This window comes from Cyprinodon tularosa, unplaced genomic scaffold, assembly GCF_016077235.1.
Source record: "Cyprinodon tularosa strain WSP-4 unplaced genomic scaffold, ASM1607723v1 ctg366, whole genome shotgun sequence".
NCBI lineage: Eukaryota > Metazoa > Chordata > Actinopteri > Cyprinodontiformes > Cyprinodontidae > Cyprinodon > Cyprinodon tularosa.
In genome coordinates, this window is record NW_024039081.1 from 240,001 (window position 1) to 260,231 (window position 20,231).

General features: G+C 41.8%; 1 protein-coding gene across 1 annotated transcript in view; it reads left to right on the top strand.

Annotated features, from left to right (window-relative positions):
* Positions 1-930: 930 nt before the first annotated feature.
* Positions 931-20,231, top strand: part of LOC119790508 (Na(+)/H(+) exchanger beta-like) — a 29,397-nt gene continuing 10,096 nt past the window's right edge. Inside the window, exons 1-7 of the mRNA XM_038296056.1 lie at positions 931-1,394; positions 11,779-12,239; positions 13,892-14,142; positions 14,372-14,589; positions 17,334-17,527; positions 17,619-17,708; positions 17,827-17,897. Of these exons, the coding sequence (XP_038151984.1) occupies positions 1,121-1,394; positions 11,779-12,239; positions 13,892-14,142; positions 14,372-14,589; positions 17,334-17,527; positions 17,619-17,708; positions 17,827-17,897 (1,559 nt within the window). The 5' untranslated portion in view covers positions 931-1,120. The remainder of the gene's footprint in view (positions 1,395-11,778; positions 12,240-13,891; positions 14,143-14,371; positions 14,590-17,333; positions 17,528-17,618; positions 17,709-17,826; positions 17,898-20,231) is intronic.

Here is a 20,231-nt window from a genome sequence, read left to right on the forward strand (position 1 = left end):
GAATATAATATACAAGTTTCACTTTTTAAATGGAATTACTGAAATCAATCTACTTTTTCATGATATTCTAATTTTATGACCAGCACCTGTAAATGGATGGATAATAAATTGATAAATGGATGGATGGATGGATGGATGGATGGATGGATAATAAATTGATAAATGGATGGATGGATGGATAATAAATTGATGGCCGGATGGATGGATGGGTGGATGATGGATAATAAATGGATGGATGGATGGATGGATGGATGGATGGATGGATGGATGGATAATAAATTGATAAATGGATGGATGGATGGATGGATGGGTGGATGATGGATGGATGGATAATAAATGGATGGATGGATGGATGGATGGATGGATGGATGGGTGGATGGATGGATGGATGGATGGATGGATAATAAATTGATAAATGGATGGATGGATGGATAATAAATTGATGGACGGATGGATGGATGGGTGGATGATGGATAATAAATGGATGGATGGATGGATAATAAATTGATAAATGGATGGATGGATGGATGGATGGATGGATGGATAATAAATTGATAAATGGATGGATGGATGGATAATAAATGGATGGATGGATGGATGGGTGGATGGTGGATGGATGGATAATAAATGGATGGATGGATGGATGGGTGGATGGATGGATGGATGGATAATAAATTGATAAATGGATGGATGGATGGATGGGTGGATGATGGATGGATGGATAATAAATGGATGGATGGATGGATGGATAATAAATTGATAAATGGATGGATGGATGGATGGATGGGTGGATGATGGATGGATGGATAATAAATTGATGGATGGATGAACCCTCCCCTCCCCTCCAGCAGGAGTCCTTCCTCTCCGCGCTGCAGAGAGAAGAGGAGCAGAGGGAGCATCCTGTGGAGGATCAGCGCTCCCTGGTGGTCAAACTGCGCAGCTGCTTCTGCCTCAGTGTGAGCGCGTGACAGGGGGCTCGTGTCTGAGGATGAGGAGCTCATCTGTTCCCTGCAGGCTCCTCCTTGTGCTCCTCTGCAGGTGTGCGCATTTGGAATATGAGCGCAGAGTTTCTGCCTAAAGTCTGCTCCTCTTCCTCCTCCTCTCTCCGAACCACAGGAACATGGCAGCTCCAGGAGCCGCTCCGCTCCGGCGGGGCTCCATCACCGTCCTCCTGGCGCTTCTGCTCCTCGCCGGTTCCTCCTGGAGCAGAGATGTCCTCACAGGAAACGACGAGCCGTGGACAGAAGAGAACCCACGCAGCGTGGAGGACCATCACGGAGCGAACTCCACGGGTCCGAGGAAAGCTTTCCCCGTCCTCGCCTTTAACTATGAGGAGGTCAGGAAGCCCTTTGAGATCTCCCTCTGGATCCTGCTGGCCCTCCTCATGAAGCTCGGTGAGTCCACGAGCTCTACCGACAGTTTCATCCAGCCGAACCCACGGCTGCGTGGGAGAAACCCACTCCACGCTTACAGCCGCTTTAGGCTTCCACTTTTAGTGAAATAGAGAATAAAGCTTCATCTTTAGGAATGTTCCTTTAAAGGAAAAGTCCGTTAATATTCAGTATTCAAACTTCTGAAAGTTCTTTAAATCTGAAATGATTCCATCCTGTTCAATAAATGATCAGTGTTTTTAATTCAGAGTAATTTTCATGTGAATGTGCTTTACTGGAGGCATCCATGTTTGTCAAAGAACACTACTGCCACCTACTGGTTAGTGACGTCACGGTGCGGTATCGGCTGTTGATCAAGTCCCAGTGCTGTATCTGGTGTTTGTCACAACGCGCTATTTTCCAAGTCACAGGGGCGGATTTACCATTAGGCAGTACTAGGGCTCCAAGTTTCTGGGGGCCCCATAAAACTCTGTTTATATGTATGTTTAATACAACTATTCCTTATTTGTGCACATTAATTATGAAATCAGAACGCTGATAAGTGTGAATGTGTCTCAGCCCCCCCCCTTCAGTGTCCACCATATTGGATCAGTCCATTTGCTGCACATGTTCAGAAAGGTCCAAACAGACAGCAGCAAACCATTTGAAAACAAACCATGCAAAGAGCAGTGTTGCCAACTTAGCGCTTTAGTCGCTATATTTAGCCACTTTTCAGACCCCTCTAGCACTTTGATTTCTAAAAAGCTCCTAGCGCCAAATCTAGAGACTTTTTTCTGCTACTGGAGACTTTGGAGACAACATCTAAAAGCAGCGAACTCTGCTCTCCAGAGCGAGTAGATTGGTAACCCCGCCTCCTGCTCTCCTCTATCTTGTCTGCTGTCATGATTCATGCAGCTATTATTTCATCCAAATGAAAAATGGAGAACAGATAAGCAGATCATGGCTTGTCTACAGTGAAAAGAAGGACTGGGTTATTTACTTTGGCCTTTTTGGAAACACAGGAAGGAGCAATCAGCTAAGTGAGCTTAGTGCTTGGAAAAAATCTTTCATTCCTTTAGAGACAGCATGAAAAGTCAGCTGAGTATAAAACATAGAGAGGAAAACAAGAAGAAAAGGGACAAGAAGAGAGGGACACAACCTAGAACAGATAATGGATGTCTATTCTATTAACATTTCTCTATCTGGAGAATGGGGCTGTTTTATTTGTTGTCTTCTCTACTAAGAGGGCCCCCTGCCTGTCTTTGCCTAGGGCCCCACATTTCCTTCATCTTGAAAATTTCTTCTTCCAAATATTGGCTACATATTACGTGGAAATCTTCCTCTGGAAATCTTCAATAATTGTTGTTGATTGCAGATGTGTCTAGTAGTTCCCATTGATTTAGCTTGTAAAGCGGGGAGAATGGCGCTAGGCTTACCGCCCCGTGACGTCACTGCTGGAAGATGGCAGGAGGGAGGGGCTACTATATTTGGGCAAAAATGGCCGCTCCCAGACTCAGTGACTGCAAGGAGAAATATTTTAATTTTTCTACTGATTAACGCTAATTTCATTAAATCAAACAAACATGTAAGTTTTAGTTATGGCAGAGATCCATTGATTATTCCTTGCTGACCGGAATTTTCCTTAGTCCTTGACGCGGCCGACCCGGGTTCGAATCCAGTCTGTAGTCCTTTGCCTGCTTTCCTTTCAGCCTACTGTCGACGAGCCACTAGTGCCGTAAAAACTCAACAAAATACCCATAGTCAATACCCATTTATCCCTTTAGTCATGTACAAAAATAAGTTTAATTATTTACTTTTTGGTGTTTTTTTTTAAGTGTATGGCAATCTGACCTTACATTTTTTTTGTACATCACTAAAAGGGATACACGCCCGTTGAGGATTTTAAAGTCTATTTTTCATTCAAAACTAAAGGGATAAACACAAATCTGACGTCTTGTGAGTCTGTATTGACTAAAGGTATGCTGGTCTGATGGCGTATAGACATCGATCTGGTTTGGTTTGGAGTTTTCTTCTTTTATGGGAAGAAATAAACTCTGCATTTAACCCATCCCATTGGGGAGCGGTGGGCTGCCATTGTGCAGCACTCGGGGAGCAGCACTTGGCCAACACTCTTCATCCCATAAATAAATCATTGTTTGAAAACAGTTTGTTTTGCCAAAAAACATTTAGGAACCAAAAATAGTTCCAACAGAAAAATCGAAGAGAAAACATCTGGATTTTCCAAGTAAATCACTTAGAAACAAGGTTTTCCTGAAGTCATTGCTAATAAATATACACCTATATTTTCATATCCATGCTGTCCAGGTCCACATACTATTCTATGTCATGCTAACCTGACGCCAATGCATGAGCTCTTGTTGAACATGCTAACTTCCAGTGTTTATGTATCCTGCAGCTTCAGTTTTAGCCATTCATTGAACCTCTACTGCTCTCACCTTATAGCTTTGGAATTAACCTTTGGCTTCGTGGCCTTAAAGGGACACGATGTTGGTGTTTATATTCTCCCCTCTAAATGGAAATAATGGCTGCTTCTCCTATATTTTAGCTCCTAAAGTCAGATTTCCAAAGCTTTTTTGTTATTAAGTTTGTCTGAATGTTTTGGCTTTCCTTCCATCTGCTTGTCGGATTAGTTTGCTGTAATTTTGACCCATTCCTCCTGACGTAAGCGCTGGGTCGTATTTGGAGGCCGCTTTGCTCTCCCACCTTCTCACCCCTGATCTCTATGAAACTAAAGGTGACTCTGTAATGTTAACTTTGTCGTATTTCAGCCAGTGTGTAGCTCATCTGGTTTTCTCTTTAGGACAGAGGCCACCAAACCTTTTAAGGCTTGGAGCTACTATATTGACTAGGGATGGAACGGTTTATGAAAACCGTCTGAACCATTCGGTTCGACTGTCTCGGTTCGGTTCGCGTGTGTTGCGTTCGGTTCATGCGCTGCTCCTTTTTCTCATAGGCGAAGCGTTTCCACTCCAGAGCAGAAGGTGGCGGTACTGCGACCAAAGCCAACCACCAGTAGTAAACAAGAAGAAGAAGAAGCGAAGCAGCTTAGCGTGTGTAGCAGGGGAAAAAAATCAGTTGTTGTGGAGAATTGTGTGGGTATGGCGAGTGGGAAAGAACAGGAGTTGGAAGACGCGCCAGCAGCACTTTATAGGTCTGCTGTATGGGACCGCTTTGCATTTAGAGTGACCTACGATGACGGCGGAAAGAAAGTTGGGGATAAAAGTGCAACAGTGTGCAAGCATTGTGCAACACGACTAACATGTCAGGCTAACAATCAACATATACCGAACCGAAAACCGTGAACTGAACCGTTCCACCCCTAATATTAGCAGTGAGGCATTGGCTACCAATGCTGACCTATGAACTGGAGGGGTCGCCATTCTCCTAAATGTTATACATGAATCATAGTATTAATGTTTCCTTTAATTTCAATTTTTTTTTTTAGATTTTCATTTTCTGTTTTGATAAAAAAAAAAAAAAAAAAGTGAAAGACCAAAGTAAAAATTCAAACTTAACCCACTAGTGAGTTGTGCTCTTTTCAGAAGAGGGTCCCCTTGAGGGCCCCTTTCATCCGTGTGGATGATCCCTGTTTTGGGGTCTTCGTCCATTTGGATGACCCATTAGTGACCAAGCTTTCATTTCCTGGTTTTTCTTCAAAGTTTTTTCGCCCTATTTTGTGTAGTGCTTCAGTCCCTCCTGCAGTAAAACACTTTTTTTCTGTTGTTTCTGGAGGGATTCCTTCCTCCTGGGGTTGATTCACTCGTTTCCTACCACAACCTGTCCATCTGTGGGACACAGAACCCGTCTCCTTCCTGAACTGTGTGGCCATTCCTGTGTGCGATTGGAAAATTTAGATTTATCTTATTCCATATATTGATTAACTGTATGCTATTTACTCACTATAAAAGTTTTTCACTCAGTTTGTTTAACCTGCAAGGCCACACAATGCCTGAGTGAGGGGTGTTTGTAGAGAAGACGTACTTCTTCCCATAACAAACCAGATTCTTTCTCAAGGTTTATTTATAACATGTTACTGTTTAACCAAAGTTTCTGTAATTTGTTTTTTTACTCTGACTAGTTTCCATTACTGTAAGTAAGGAGAAACGAACGCTGCCCAGGCAGAACAAGGCTGATTACCTCACAATAAGGATCGTACACTCACCGGCCGCTTTATTAGGTACATCTGTCCAACTGCTCGTTAACACTTAATTTCTAAGCAGTCGATCACATGGCGGAAACTCAGTGCATTTAGGCATGTAGACATGGTCAAGACAATCTCCTGCAGTTCAAAGCGAGCATCAGTATGGGGAAGAAAGGTGATTTGAGTGACTTTGAACGTGGCATGATTGTTGGTGCCAGAAGGGCTGGTCTGAGTATTTCAGAAACTGCTGATCTACTGGGATTTTCACGCACAACCATCTCTAGGGTTTACAGAGAATGGTCCGAAAAAGAAAAAACATCCAGTGAGCGGCAGTTCTGTGGGCGGAAATGCCTTGTTGATGCCAGAGGTCAGAGGAGAATGGCCAGACTGGTTGGAGCTGATAGAAGGGCAACAGTGACTCAAATAACCACCCGTTACAACCAAGGTGGGCAGAAGAGCATCTCTGAACGCACAGTACGTCCAACTTTGAGGCAGATGGGCTACAGCAGCAGAAGACCACACTGGGTGCCACTCCTTTCAGCTAAGAACAGGAAACTGAGGCTACAATTTGCACAAGCTCATCGAAATTGGACAATAGAAGATTGGAAAAACGTTGCCTGGTCTGATGAGTCTCGATTTCTGCTGCGACATTCGGATGGTAGGGTCAGAATTTGGCGTCTACAACATGAAAACATCCTGCCTTGTATCAACGGTTCAGGCTGGTGGTGGTGGTGTCATGGTGTGGGGAATATTTTCTTGGCACTCTTTGGGCCCCTTGGTACCAAATGAGCATCGTTGCAACGCCACAGCCTACCTGAGTATTGTTGCTGACCATGTCCATCCCTTTATGACCACAATGTACCCAACTTCTGATGGCTACTTTCAGCAGGATAATGCACCATGTCATAAAGCTGGAATAATCTCAGACTGGTTTCTTGAACATGACAATGAGTTCACTGTACTCAAATGGCCTCCACAGTCACCAGATCTCAATCCAATAGAGCATCTTTGGGATGTGGTGGAACGGGAGATTCGCATCATGGATGTGCAGCCGACAAATCTGCGGCAACTGTGTCATGCCATCATGTCAATATGGACCAAACTCCCTGAGGAATGCTTCCAGCACCTTGTTGAATCTATGCCACCAAGAATTGAGGCAGTTCTGAAGGCAAAGGGGGGTCCAACCCGTTACTAGCATGGGGTACCTAATAAAGTGGCCGGTGAGTGTATATCCAGCTGTTCTGTCTTTGCAAAGATAAAATAAAGCGCAGACTAAGTGAAATCCACTGATATGCGTTTATTTAACTTGGGTGAATAGTTGAATACTTTTTTCCCACAACACTGTGGTTTTTATATGATTGTTTATACAGATGAATCTAGATGCATCTATTGGACCTGAGGAAGAACCAGACCTGTGGAAGTCGACGGTTCTCCTCTTGAAGTCTTTGCAGCTTCTTATGTTGTTGTTATTAAGTCACAGAAGGAATCGGCATGTTGGAGGTTTCTCCTTAAAATGCATCCTGAGCTGATTCTCCATTTAACTGAAATGAAGGACAGACCGATTCATTGGTCGGCTCATATTTTTGGCCAATGGCTGCTGTTTTATTTTCTCTCCTAATCGATATTTCTGTCGAATCCTTCATCAGTGGATTCAGCAGCCATGCCTTCAAATCTACTTGTTTCCACCGTATGTTTTACTTTGTTTAAATTGAGACGTTGATCATTTTGTCATTTTTATCATTGAAACGGAGGGAAAAATAAGTTATATCTGACAAAAGAATCAACTAAAAAATCGGCCACGCATATCAGGGATCAGTTAGACTGATGTCGAAATAATCGTCATCGGCCTTAAAAACCTCTATTGGTCGATATGTAGCTCAGATGTTGTGAATTAACCTATCAGAGCTCTCAAAGTCATGACATCATCACCTTTTGGTTGAAAGGTGCGGCAGTCTTTGATGATCTAAACTTCTGCCTTTGATTTTCCGTCCCAATAGGTCAATCAATTAAACTAAAGGATTTTTCAGAGTCTGGTAACCAGAAGTTATAGATTTAAACTATTTACGTCATTAAATCTCGATTTGTTTAACTTGGTAGCTCTAGTTCTTAGTTGGACTGAGACGGTAAAAGCGATTGAAGATGCAGTGAGACCAGAATGCTGATCCGAGTCGCTGAGAAAGCCCAGAGAGGCTCTGTGGTTTATCTGTTGGTGCAGCTGTTGTCTCCGTGGGCCGGACCCACTTCCTATCCTAATGCACGCCGCGATAACAAAGATGTCAGTGTGCAGAGTCAGAGGGAGGAGGAGGAGTGAAGCGTCAGTGACTCTAGAAAACACAGGCCGCATGAACCGAGTGCTGAGGCCCGTTTCAGCTCAGAAAGACGGTCAGAACAGCAGAAAGGCTGCAGCTTCACGTCTGATGCTGCATGATGTATTTACACGCAGCAAAGCACAGCCTGAGGGACAGATTTCTGCAGATATTTTCTGCAGAAAACATTAACGATGAACAGCAGTCATTCTAACCCCTTGTTCTGCTCTGATCCAAACTCTCCCTCTCTGGCTGGTTCTCCTGCTGGAGGGTGAACCTCCACCTCCAGACTCTGGTCCTCTGAAGCCTCTAGCTGGTTTTCTTCCAGAATGGTTCTGGATTTCACTCCATCCATCTTCCCATCAACTCCAACCAGCTCCCCTGTCCCACAGCATGATGCTGCCACTGTGTTTCTCAGTGGGAATTGTGCTGTTCTGGGATCTGCAGTCTAACCTGACTCCAGATGGATTTGCTCCGCATATCCATCTGGAAACCTTCCGTAGAAGTAATTTTGGGAAGGGGCGAAAATACTGGTTAGCTGATTGGCCTATGTTGGTGATAGACGGGCCAAATAAACCAATCAGATCAACGAAGCACATGACGTACTAACAGAGCGACGACAAAAACACAACCACAAGCCAGGCTACTCTTGCCCAAACCAGTCGGGAGAAGAGCAAAAACATATTTTCCTCTGAGAAAAGCCTCCAGAGCAGTGTTTTGCTCTTCTTTCAGTGAAGAAATACTCTGTAATTCCGACAAAACTTGCTCGATAGCCACGCTAACGCTAGTTTCATCGGCTGAAGCCGCCATGTTCTTTAGACTGAACTGTCGCGCTTCTCGTTGCGTCACACCTCAACCCGCCTCAAAGCCAACGCTGATTGGACGTTCGTTTGGTGAACGGCTCCAAATGTTCTTTAACGGAGAGTCTCCAGACTGATCTGCGAGTGAAATCTTGAAAGCTCGCGAGATCAGGATGGTCTCACGAGGCTACCTGCAGTCCTCTTCTTCAGGGCATTTTGCACGGTGGCCTGAAATTTAGCTTCTGTCTCTGATCAGAGCTTCTTCCACATGTTTGCCGTGTCTCCAACGATGCAAACAGGACTCCTTGTTCTGCCAGAAAATGACTTTTCTTTCTCCAGTGTGTTTCTGGAGTGCATGGTTTTATTGACACCTGAGCTATGGATCTCAGCTGCTCCTTTAGAGTTTTCTCTAAAGTTTTCTCGGATTCATCCTCTCCTTGTTGCTCCTGTCAGTCGTTGTGGACGTCCATGTCCTCAGTATGTCTATGCTGGTTGTTCTCTGATGGTCTTTAAAGAGACCATCCTGATCTCGCGAGCTTTCAAGGTTTCACTCGCAGATCAGTCTGGAGACTCTCCGTTAAAGAAAATTTGGAGCCAAACGAACGTCCAATCAGCGTTGGCTTTGAGGCGGGTTGAGGTGGGACGCAACAAGAAGCGCCACAGTTCAGTCTAAAGAACATGGCGGCTTCAGCCGATGAAACTAGCGTTAGCGTGGCTATTGAGCAAGTTTTATGGGAATTACAGAGTATTTCTTCACTGAATGAAGAGCAAAACACTGCTCTGGAGGCTTTTCTCAGAGGAAAAGATGTTTTTGCTCTTCTCCCGACTGGTTTCGGCAAGAGTTTGATCTATCAATTGGCTCCTCTTCGTCGTCGCTCTGTTAGTACGTCATATGCTTCGTTGATCTGATTGGTTTATTTGGCCCGTCTATCACCAACATAGGCCAATCAGCTAACCAGTATTTTCGCCCCTTCCCAAAATTACTCCAACGGAAGGTTTCCAGATGGATATGCGGAGTGAGGATGTTTGTAGACCAGACCTACCTTCTCCCCATAACAAGCTAGATTCTTTCTCGGGTTTATTCATAACATGTTACTGTTTAACCAAAGCGTCTGTAATTTGTTTTGATTCTGACTACTTTCCATTATTGTAAGTAAGGGGGAACGAACGCTGCTCAGGCAGAACAGGGCTGATTACCGAGCAATAAGGGCCGTATGATGAACTGATCTCTCTTTCGAAAGATAAAATACAGGTGCTGGTCATAAAATTAGAATATCATGAAAAAGTAGATTGATTTCAGTAATTCCATTTAAAAAGTGAAACTTGTATATTATATTCATACATTACATACAAACTCATATATTTCAGATGTTTATTTTGTTTAATTTTGATGATTACAAATGACAACAAATGAAAATCTCAAATTCATCATATCAGAAAATTAGAATATTACTGAAGACCAATAAAAACAAAGGATTTATAGAAATGTTGGCCAACTGAAAAGTATGAACATGAAAAGTATGAGCATGTACAGCACTCAGTATTTAGTTGGGCCTCCTTTGGCCTGTATTACTGCAGCAATGCGGCGTGGCATGGAGTCGATCAGTCTGTGGCACTGCTCAGGTGTTATGATAGCCCAGGTTGCTCTAATAGTGGCTTTTAGCTCTTCTGAATTGTTGGGTCTGGTGTATTGCATCTTCTTCTTCACAATACCCCATAGATTTTCTATGGGGTTAAGGTCAGGAGAGTTTGCTGGCCAATTAAGAACAGGGATACCATGGTCCTTCAACCAGGTACTGGTAGCTTTGGCACTGTGTGCAGGTGCCAAGTCCTGTTGGAAAATGAAATCTGCATCTCCAAAAAGTTGGTCAGCTGCAGGAAGCATGAAGTGCTCTAAAACTTCCTGGTATGTGGCTGCGTTGACCCTGGACCTCAGAAAACACAATGGACCAACACCAGCAGATGACATGGCACCCCAAACCATCACTGACTGTGGAAACTTTACACTGGACTTCAAGCAACGTGGATGAAGTGCCTCTCTTCTTTTCCTCCAGACTCTGGGACCTTGATTTCCAAAGGAAATGCAAAATTTACTTTCATCAGAGAACATGACTTTGGACCACTCACCAGCAGTCCAGTCCTGTTTCTCTTTAGCCCAGGCAAGACGCTTCTGACGCTGTCTGTGGTTCAAGAGTGGCTTGACACAAGGAATGCGACAGCAGAAACCCATGTCTTTCATACGTCTGTGTGTGGTGGTTCTTGAAGCACTCACTCCAGCTGCAGTCCACTCTTTGTGAATCTCCCCCACATTTTTGAATGGGTTTTGTTTCACAATCCTCTCCAGGGTGCGGTTATCTCTCTTGCTTGTACACTTTTTTCGACCACATCTTTTCCTTCCCTTCGCCTCTCTATTAATGTGCTTGGACACTGAGCTCTGTGAACAGCCAGCCTCTTTAGCGATGACCTTTTGTGTCTTGCCCTCCTTGTGCAAGGTGTCGATGGTCGTCTTTTGGACAACTGTCAAGTCAGCAGTCTTCCCCATGATTGTGTAGCCTATAGAACTAGACTGAAAGACCATTTAAAGGCTTTTGCAGGTGGTTTGAGTTAATTAGCTGATTAGAGTGTGGCACCAGGGGCCATCAATTTTGAACCTTTTCACAATATTCTAATTTTCTGATATGATGAATTTGAGATTTTCATTTGTTGTCATTTGTAATCATCAAAATTAAACAAAATAAACATCTGAAATATATGAGTTTGTATGTAATGTATGAATATAATATACAAGTTTCACTTTTTAAATGGAATTACTGAAATCAATCTACTTTTTCATGATATTCTAATTTTATGACCAGCACCTGTAAGTGAAATCCATCGATCTCTGTTTATTTAACTGGAGTAATAGTTGAATACTTTTTTTACACTAGATGTTTTAGTGCATATTTTAATTTATTATAAATTTATTCTTTATTATATCTTTGGTACAGGGATCAAATCTACTGACCCCGGTTTAGGACCGCCCATGAACTCTAATGAGATTATTTGGATTCCATAAAGCGTCAGCTCCTTTAGTGATGATCTCTAGGGCTCCTCCTTTAACTGGTTTCCAGTGATTAAATGGCTCTGTCTGATCCCAACAGGTTTCCACATCATTCCCAGAGTATCCCACGTCGTTCCAGAGAGCTGCCTGCTGATCTTCGTCGGCCTGCTTGTTGGTGGCGTCATCAAAGCGATGGATGAGGAGGCTCCGGTCCTCCGGACCGAGATTTTCTTCTTCTACCTGCTGCCTCCCATCATCCTGGATGCCGGCTTCTTCCTGCCCATCCGGGCCTTCGCAGAGAACCTGGGCACCATCCTGGTTTTTGCGGTGGTGGGGACGCTGTGGAACGCCTTCTTCATCGGCGGGATGATGTTCGCCGTGTGTCAGATCGAAGCAGCCCAGGTCGGCCATGTTGACCTGCTGTCTTGTCTGCTGTTCGGCTCCATCGTCTCGGCCGTGGACCCCGTGGCGGTGCTGGCCGTGTTTGAAGAAATCCACATCAACGAGCTGCTGCACATCCTGGTGTTTGGAGAGTCGCTTCTGAATGACGCTGTGACTGTGGTGAGCTGGAGGAGGGAGGATAACGTTTTCATTTACCTTCGTAAACATTTTCAGGGAGCAGGGGTTCCCCCCCCCCACCCCACACACACACACCACCTCAACCACCACCAAAAAAAACATGTAAGCAAGCTTTAACCCTGCTATACAATGCACTGAATGTAAATTTTATAGTGCAATTTCTATAAAGGAAAACACAACAAGTTAAATCAACATTAACTTTAAACTTTACATTAAAAAACATCCCATTAAAAAAATAAGAGCTTATTTAAAACAAAAAAACATGGATGAATGCAGGTCTCATAAATTACCTTTTTTAGAACATAAAGATAATTTATTTCACTGCTGGATTTTCTTTTTATATTAAAAACAAAATATAGCAGGAAAAATCTTTTCTTCTTTTGGGGCCCTCCTCAGTCAAGGGCCCTTAGAATCTCCCTAACTCCGTCCCCCCATACGGTGCCCCTGTCAGGGAGTCTCCGAAATTCACAGCAGATTCCTTATTTAGACCTTTTAATGTTAATGAGTCATTTATTAAACTAAGATATCAGAGGAACTTATTGTTGCAGGAAAAAATGGAAATGTGAAAAAAAACGTGAAAAATATTTTAACTTTGCTTTCATCTCGGATTTTATTTTTTTTATTTTTTTTTATTTAGTTAAATCCTATTTTTTTTCAAAGATTTTCCTGTTTTTTTAGGGTTTGTTTTTCCAAATGTTATCTTTTCATATTTCTCTTTCAAACCTCATTCTTTTCAATTTAGGTTTTTCAAATCACACTCTCTTTATGTTAGAGGCGACCTTTCCTCTGAATGAGGGCTGAAGACGCGTTTCTATTGGTCTCCTCGGAGTTAGCTGCCACATTTTTATTTATTAGGGCCAGGCTAGAAATTTATTTATTTATTTTTTTTTTTTGAGAATTAAGTCATAACATTACGAGAATGATGTCGTAACATTACAAGAATAAAGTCGTAAAATTACGAAAATAGTCGTAACGTTACAATAATAACGTCATAACATTACGAAAATAGTCGTAACGTTACAATAATAACGTCATAACATTACGAAAATAGTCGTAACGTTACAAGAATAACGTCATAACATTACGAAAATAGTCGTAACGTTACGAGAATGAGGTCGTAACGTTACGAGAATGAAGTCGTAACATTCCGAGAATTTTGTCGTAACATTCCGAGAATTTTGTCGTAACATTCCGAGAATTTTGTCGTAACATTCCGAGAATAAAGTCGTAACATTCCGAGAATAAAGTCGTTACATTATGAAATTAATATCGTAACATTACGAGAATATTGTCGTAACATTACGAGAATATTGTCGTAACATTACGAGAATAACGTAACATTACGAGAATAACGTAACATTATGAAAATAACGTCGTAACATTACGAAAATAACGTAACATTACGAAAATAAAGTCGTGCACCGTGACGTTACAAACCAGTAGGTGGCAGTAGTGTCCTTTGACAAACATGGATGCGTCCAGTAAAGCACATTAAAATTAAAATTACTCTTAGTTAAAGACACTTATCATTCATTGAACAGTGTGTAATAATTTCATCTTTAAAGTACTTTTAGACGTTTGAATTCTGAATATGAGCGGACTTTTCCTTTAACAGGCGATGTTTCTCCCTTTAGGTTCTGTATCACCTGTTTGACGAGTTTTCCCATGCAGGAACTGTTACCGTTGGCGACGCCTTCCTGGGCGTGGTCTCTTTCTTCGTAGTTTCGCTCGGTGGCATCCTGGTAGGTGTCATCTACGGCGTCCTGGGAGCCTTCACGTCCCGCTTCACCTCGCACACCCGTGTCATCGAGCCCCTGTTTGTCTTCCTCTACAGCTACATGGCCTACCTCTCTGCAGAGGTCTTCCATCTGTCAGGCATCATGTCGTAAGTGGAAGAAAGCTCCTCCCATGTTGTGTTTAAATGGTTACAGCGATTAGTGCAGGGTTCAGAAAATACCCTTCAGGTTTTGTTGGGTTTTTCTGTCGAGTCGGTGTCAGATACCACAGCAGACCTTCAGCGGCTCGCTGCTCAGGCCTGAAACATTCCTTCACATGAGTGTTAACCCTGGAAGCTTTAGAGCTTCTTCACCTATTTTCTCTCACATGCCCAACAGGTTGATTGCCTGTGGTGTGATCATGCGGCCGTACGTGGAGGCCAACATCTCCCACAAGTCGTACACCACCGTCAAATACTTCCTGAAGATGTGGAGCAGTGTGAGCGAGACGCTGATCTTCATCTTCCTCGGGGTGTCCACAGTGGAGGGCCCCCACAGATGGAACTGGACCTTTGTGATCTTCACACTCGTTTTCTGTCTCCTCTCCAGAGTCTTGGGTCAGTCAGTGAGCCAATCTGTTTCTACCAGTTCTATTGTTTTTAATCACAAAACTTAATGAGCTTGGATGCATTAAAAAAGACTTAAATATGATGCTCAATCCTTTAAGAAAAAAAACAAAAAAGAAAAGCCACTCAATAAAGTTATAAAGGCTTTATTGAGTGACAACACTTTATCAAAGTGACAATCCTAGGCTGTGGAAAAAGGAGTCCTAAATAATTTGACTTTTAATCCTGGGATTAGAAGTCAGAATTCTGCAAATAAAGTCAGAAATCATTTCACTTGTTTATGTTAATGAGTGTTATTTTTATTTTTTATTTTTTTTCTTCTCAGTGGCATTAATTCCATATGACTGAGATATTGCCCTAGACCAGAGGTCAGCAACCCCATGCAACTCTAGCGCCCCCTTGCGGCTCATTGGAGCTTTTTCAGCGTAAACAAATTGGAAAAAGATGGATTATTGTTTGTTTGTGTCTTATATTTAATATTTGAGGACAAACAAACATTTTTATGTCTTCCAATGCTGTAAAAAATGTATAATAAATAAATATTTACAATAAATTAAAAAATATTCTATCAACAAGGATTTCAGAAGTGACCAGAATTAGAGGCAATTTGAAGGTCGCTACACAAAGTAAAACACCTGACCATTTGGATTAAAGGATTTGCCACTTTATGATGAAGAAATCTCACCTGGAAAAGTTTGGGGCACGCCCACCTGCCGAGCTCCTCTGGAGGAAAAACAAATGAACTATATTCATTCAAACTCCAAATCCCTGTCATCTCAAAAAAGTAATAAGGCATTAGGCACAGTTATCATTTAACACGTCTTTGGTGAGTGCAATCATCTTTATTGGAAACATGACATGATGGACGGCTATATGATGTGTTACAGCGTTCGGCCTATGGCAGATGTATGTTATAGTGATGATGATGTTATAGTCTGCTAAACGGCTAATGATTTTAGTCGGAACTTTCATATCTCAAAGCCAAAACAGTAAAAAACAAAAAAATCTACTGGACTTTGTTTCCTAGTTTGAAGACATTTCTCTTCCCATCCAGGAAGCTTTTTCAATTCAAATGTGAGTAATACAGTTGAGTTCGAGGCTGTATACAGTAGCCCAACGAAGCCTGTTTTTGCTTAGAAAACATGTAAGTTGAAATAGACGAACGGGTCCATCCCTTTGGAATGGGGGTTGTTTGGCTTCTTTTGTTAGCCTGCAATGCCTTTTAACTCATTTGCTGAATTGTAGGATTTTGAAAGCTGAAATCTAAGTTCTTAGGACTTACAGTTCACCAGATGATCGAGTCAAATTGATTCAAAGTTTTCTATCTAAGCAAAACCAGTTGATTGCATTGACTCGAAGGCAATACTTCACACTAAGCATGCTTGTAGCGACCGTGGAGAGGAACAATTCATTTTAAACAAGACGAAATCTCCAGCAGAACCAGGCTCAGAGTGAGCGGCCATCTGCTGAGGCCCACTGGGGTTCAAGGAGTCAGAAGCAGACATAGAAAAAGAAGCATAGATACAAAAGGCAACTGTCAACCAGCTCCACAGGCGGCCCCGTCCAGGGAACACACAGCCAGGCAGACGAGCTCCGAGCCAGCTCCCATGTCAGAGGATGAAGAGAGCACATCCAGTTAGTCACAGTCAGAGAAACTGGACTACACTGGAAAACAGGCCAAGCTCCAACATCTAGAAACAAAGGTGTTGATGGCAGCAGCACAGCTGATATTTCTCTCCAGGATGGAGTCACAGCCAAACAGGAACAGACCAGATGAAGCTACTATGAGAAAAAGCAGAGAGAGCAGAACGTTAGAGATTGAACTAACAGATTCTGCAGAGTGGGAGAATAGAGATAGAATGAAGCAGAATGATGAAAAAGGGGTCCCTATGTCCTCCAGCAGTCTAAGCCTATAGCAGCAGAACTATAGAGATAGCTCAGGATAACCTGAGCCACTCTAACTAGAAGCTTTATCAAAAAGGAAAGTTTTAAGTCTAGCCTTAAAAGTAGACAGGGTGTCTGCCTCACGGACTAAAACTGGTAGTTGGTTCCATAGGAGAGGAGCCTGAGAACTAAAAGATCTGCCTCCCATTCTATTAAACAACAATAGAAATTATTGTAGAACTGGATAACGGCTAATGATGTTCTTATCTGCAAAACCAAAAAACTGAAGGACAATTTTCTTCCGTTTTTGTCTTTTATTTGTTAATGACCATATTTATTTATAAATTTCACTAGTCATTGCATCTTTCAGGTTAAAAAAAAGTTATTTAAAAAGTTTTATTATTTAAAGTCTGCCACATATGGTATACTAGCTTAGAAGGGTATAGCCAATAACCAGTTAGCATGTTTCGTTTTGTTTTAAAAACTGCTAATGTCTATTGAGAATAACTTTTTATTGAACATTTGTTATTTTAACTATGTAATTTAATATTTAAACATAAGAAAACGAAATAACTGAGAGTTTAAAGTGCCTATATATAAGCTAGCTAAGGTTAGCTCTGTGTCGTTAGCTAAGTAAAAAATCTGACATGATTTACACCTAACATTCTATATTAAAATTAGTGAGTATAGATTTTATTTTACCATAATGTTGTGTTTTTTTGTTTTTATTTCAAGCTAAGAAATCAAGTTAAGATTTTGGTGTTTGGGTTTGATATTGATTTGGACTAAATGTGTCTTTTGCTTTTGGTTTAGCTCTCACTGTTCAGTAAAACAAAGATTCTGTCTTTCAGGCGTCGTTGGTCTCACATTCATTATCAATAAGTTTCGTGTTGTGAAGCTGACCAAAAAAGACCAGTTCATTGTGGCCTACGGTGGCCTGCGAGGTGCAATTGCCTTCTCTCTCGGTTTCCTTCTGACCCACGAGATGAAGGACCTGTTCCTCACAGCCATCATCACGGTCGTCTTCTTCACCGTCTTTGTGCAGGTGCGTTTATTAAAGCACTGAGTTATAAAATGATTATTCTGTTTATTATAAATTAGTATTTATTTGCGGTAACTCCTATCTCCATCCTCAGGGGATGACCATCAGGCCTCTGGTGGAGCTCCTCGCTGTGAAGAAGAAGAAGGAGAGCAAAGCGTCTATAAACGAGGAGATCCACACACAGGTGGGGCTTTCAGTCGTTCCTCCTAACGATGTAAAACATTTGCACCTTTTTCAAACTTTTCATTAAAGATGCACTAAACGGTGCATAACAGGATTTTTCATATGTATGTTGTCAATAGTTCCTGGATCACCTGCTGACAGGAATCGGGGACATATGTGGACATTATGGACACCATCACTGGAAAGACAAGTAAATTTTTTCTTCTGTTTTTGTTAAAGAACCAGAATTATTAGATCTGTCTGCTTAAAATAAATTAGGTATTGAAAGAGTTTTTACAAAAAGAATAATGATAAAAGAAAAAAAATTTGTTTGCAAACGTCCCAAAATCAGGCTCCAACTTTTGAAGCACAATCCGTCCTGCGCCATCAGCTTATTGGTGCATCCAGATATACATCCGGGTCGTCCTCGATTTTATTTTGTTAAAAAGACCTAAATGACTTTTTTCCCTCCCCAAAAATAGTAAGCGTACTAAAATATAATGTGTTAAAGGTTGATCATGTATTTCTTGAGAAAATGAATGCCTTAAAATCCTCATTTTATCATCGGTCATCTGTTCCTGATTTTTCCCTACTTTCGGGAGCAAACTTTTTCAGTTTTGGATTTAAACATAAATCTAGTCTTTTTTAGTTTAAATGTTTTCCTTTTGTTTTAACCTTATGGTATATAGTGCATAATTAAAGAAAGAAACAACTAAAATGCAGATAAACATGGTTTAATTTTGCTGGACTGCTCTGATCATGTCTGATGATGACCTCAGAGAAGCAGTCTAACAAAAAGAAATGTAAAAAGCATAAAAATTGTCTCACAAAAGTCATAAAACATTTTTTAAAGAGGTTTATTAACATTCTTTGAGTTAAGGATAGAAATTAGTAATTTTAGTATCATAATTACATTACTTATGGACACCCGGACGTGTATTTATTCACGCATGCGCAGGACGGATGGTGCTTCCCGGACAGATCGGGTAGTGGCAGCATCCTCCAGGGACCCGCTCTACCAGCTGTTTTGCTGCATCTTCGTCACACTGACAGAAAATCACTGTATAATTAAAAAAGGAAAATCCTCTTGGAAATCGCTTTATTTGACCGTATAAGTTTGTTTTAAGAAAGGGGCAAATGTTTGATTTCATGTCAAGCTACACCACAGAGCTAGTCACGCTCATGGGGCCTCGCTGTGTTGCCATAGAAACGGCTGTTTTCCGTTGCAGGGAAGATGCCGTCCCATTCTTTTAACCCCCCCCCACCACCCACTTTCAATCAAAGCGAGTGTGACTTCTTTGTGCGAAACACTGATGGTTAAAGCTGAAGTCTGTAAGTTTTTAAAAATCACTTTTTTGTCATATTGGCTAAAACTGTCCCTATGCCCAGACAGCAGTACATGTGATATGTAACCTGTGAAAAAAACTGCTTCAATTGGTCCCGCCTACTGCCTGTATTTCAATCTGGAAAGAATAATTCGGGACGAGTCAAAACAACCAATCACAGCCAGAGGAGCGTCTGATGGAGTGTCAATCACAGCTCACACACGCTGAATCCCACCCCCCCCCACCCCCCCCTTCTGGTCGCATGCGGTAGCCGCGCAGATGCTGTGAGAGGGGTGGAGCTTGGAGGTGGGGCATGAGCGAAGCAGAGAGGGTGGGGGAGTGGCGTGAAACCTGTTTTTCTTCAAATTTTCATTCGAAGTCTGCTCTCTCCTCAATGTTACAGACTGCAGCTTTAAGGGTTAGTGCTTAGAGGGCGGTTTGATGTGAAGAGAGAGAAGTGCAGGAAGTGGTTTATTTCTGCAGAAAAAAAGCAAAACCACGTCCCTTCCTGTTCATCATAGATGCAATAAACCAACTTCTTCTTTTTGCTTTTGGTTGAAATAAAATGTAATGTGAGCAACAAATAATTCAAGCTATATTTTACTGAATTACTTTGAATCAAAATGGTTAAATTGTCTTAAGTAATATTAATTCATTATTAAATACATATTCACAAAAAGAACTGTCCCTGTGCGCCTTAAAGACGTCCTGTTTGAATTGCATCAGATCTAAACCAGTTCTGTTTGGTTATATTCTCATTTTAAAACAGATTCTGTTGTTCAGTAATTATAAGAATGTTTTTCTGAAGGCATTTAAAAAGTCTCTTGATTATTTACAAAACTCTTTATCACAAATAAACTCAAATTTTCAATTCATTTTAGTTTATTTCTAAAGTGCCAATTCGCAACACAAGTCATCTCAAGGCACTTTCCAGTTCAACCAGATCATCCAGTCAGATTGATTCAAAGTTTTCTTTCTAAGGAAAACCAGCTGATTGCATCGACTCATTGACTCTTCAGCAATCCCTCACACTAAGCATGCTTGTAGCGACAGTGGAGAGGAAAAACTCCCTTTGAACAGGAAGAAACCTCCAGCAGAACCAGGCTCAGTGTGAGCGGCCATCTGCTGAGGCCCACTGGGGTTCAAGGAGACAGAAGCAGACATAGAAAAAGAAGCATAGATACTAAAGGCAACTGTCAACCAGCTCCACAGGCGGCCCC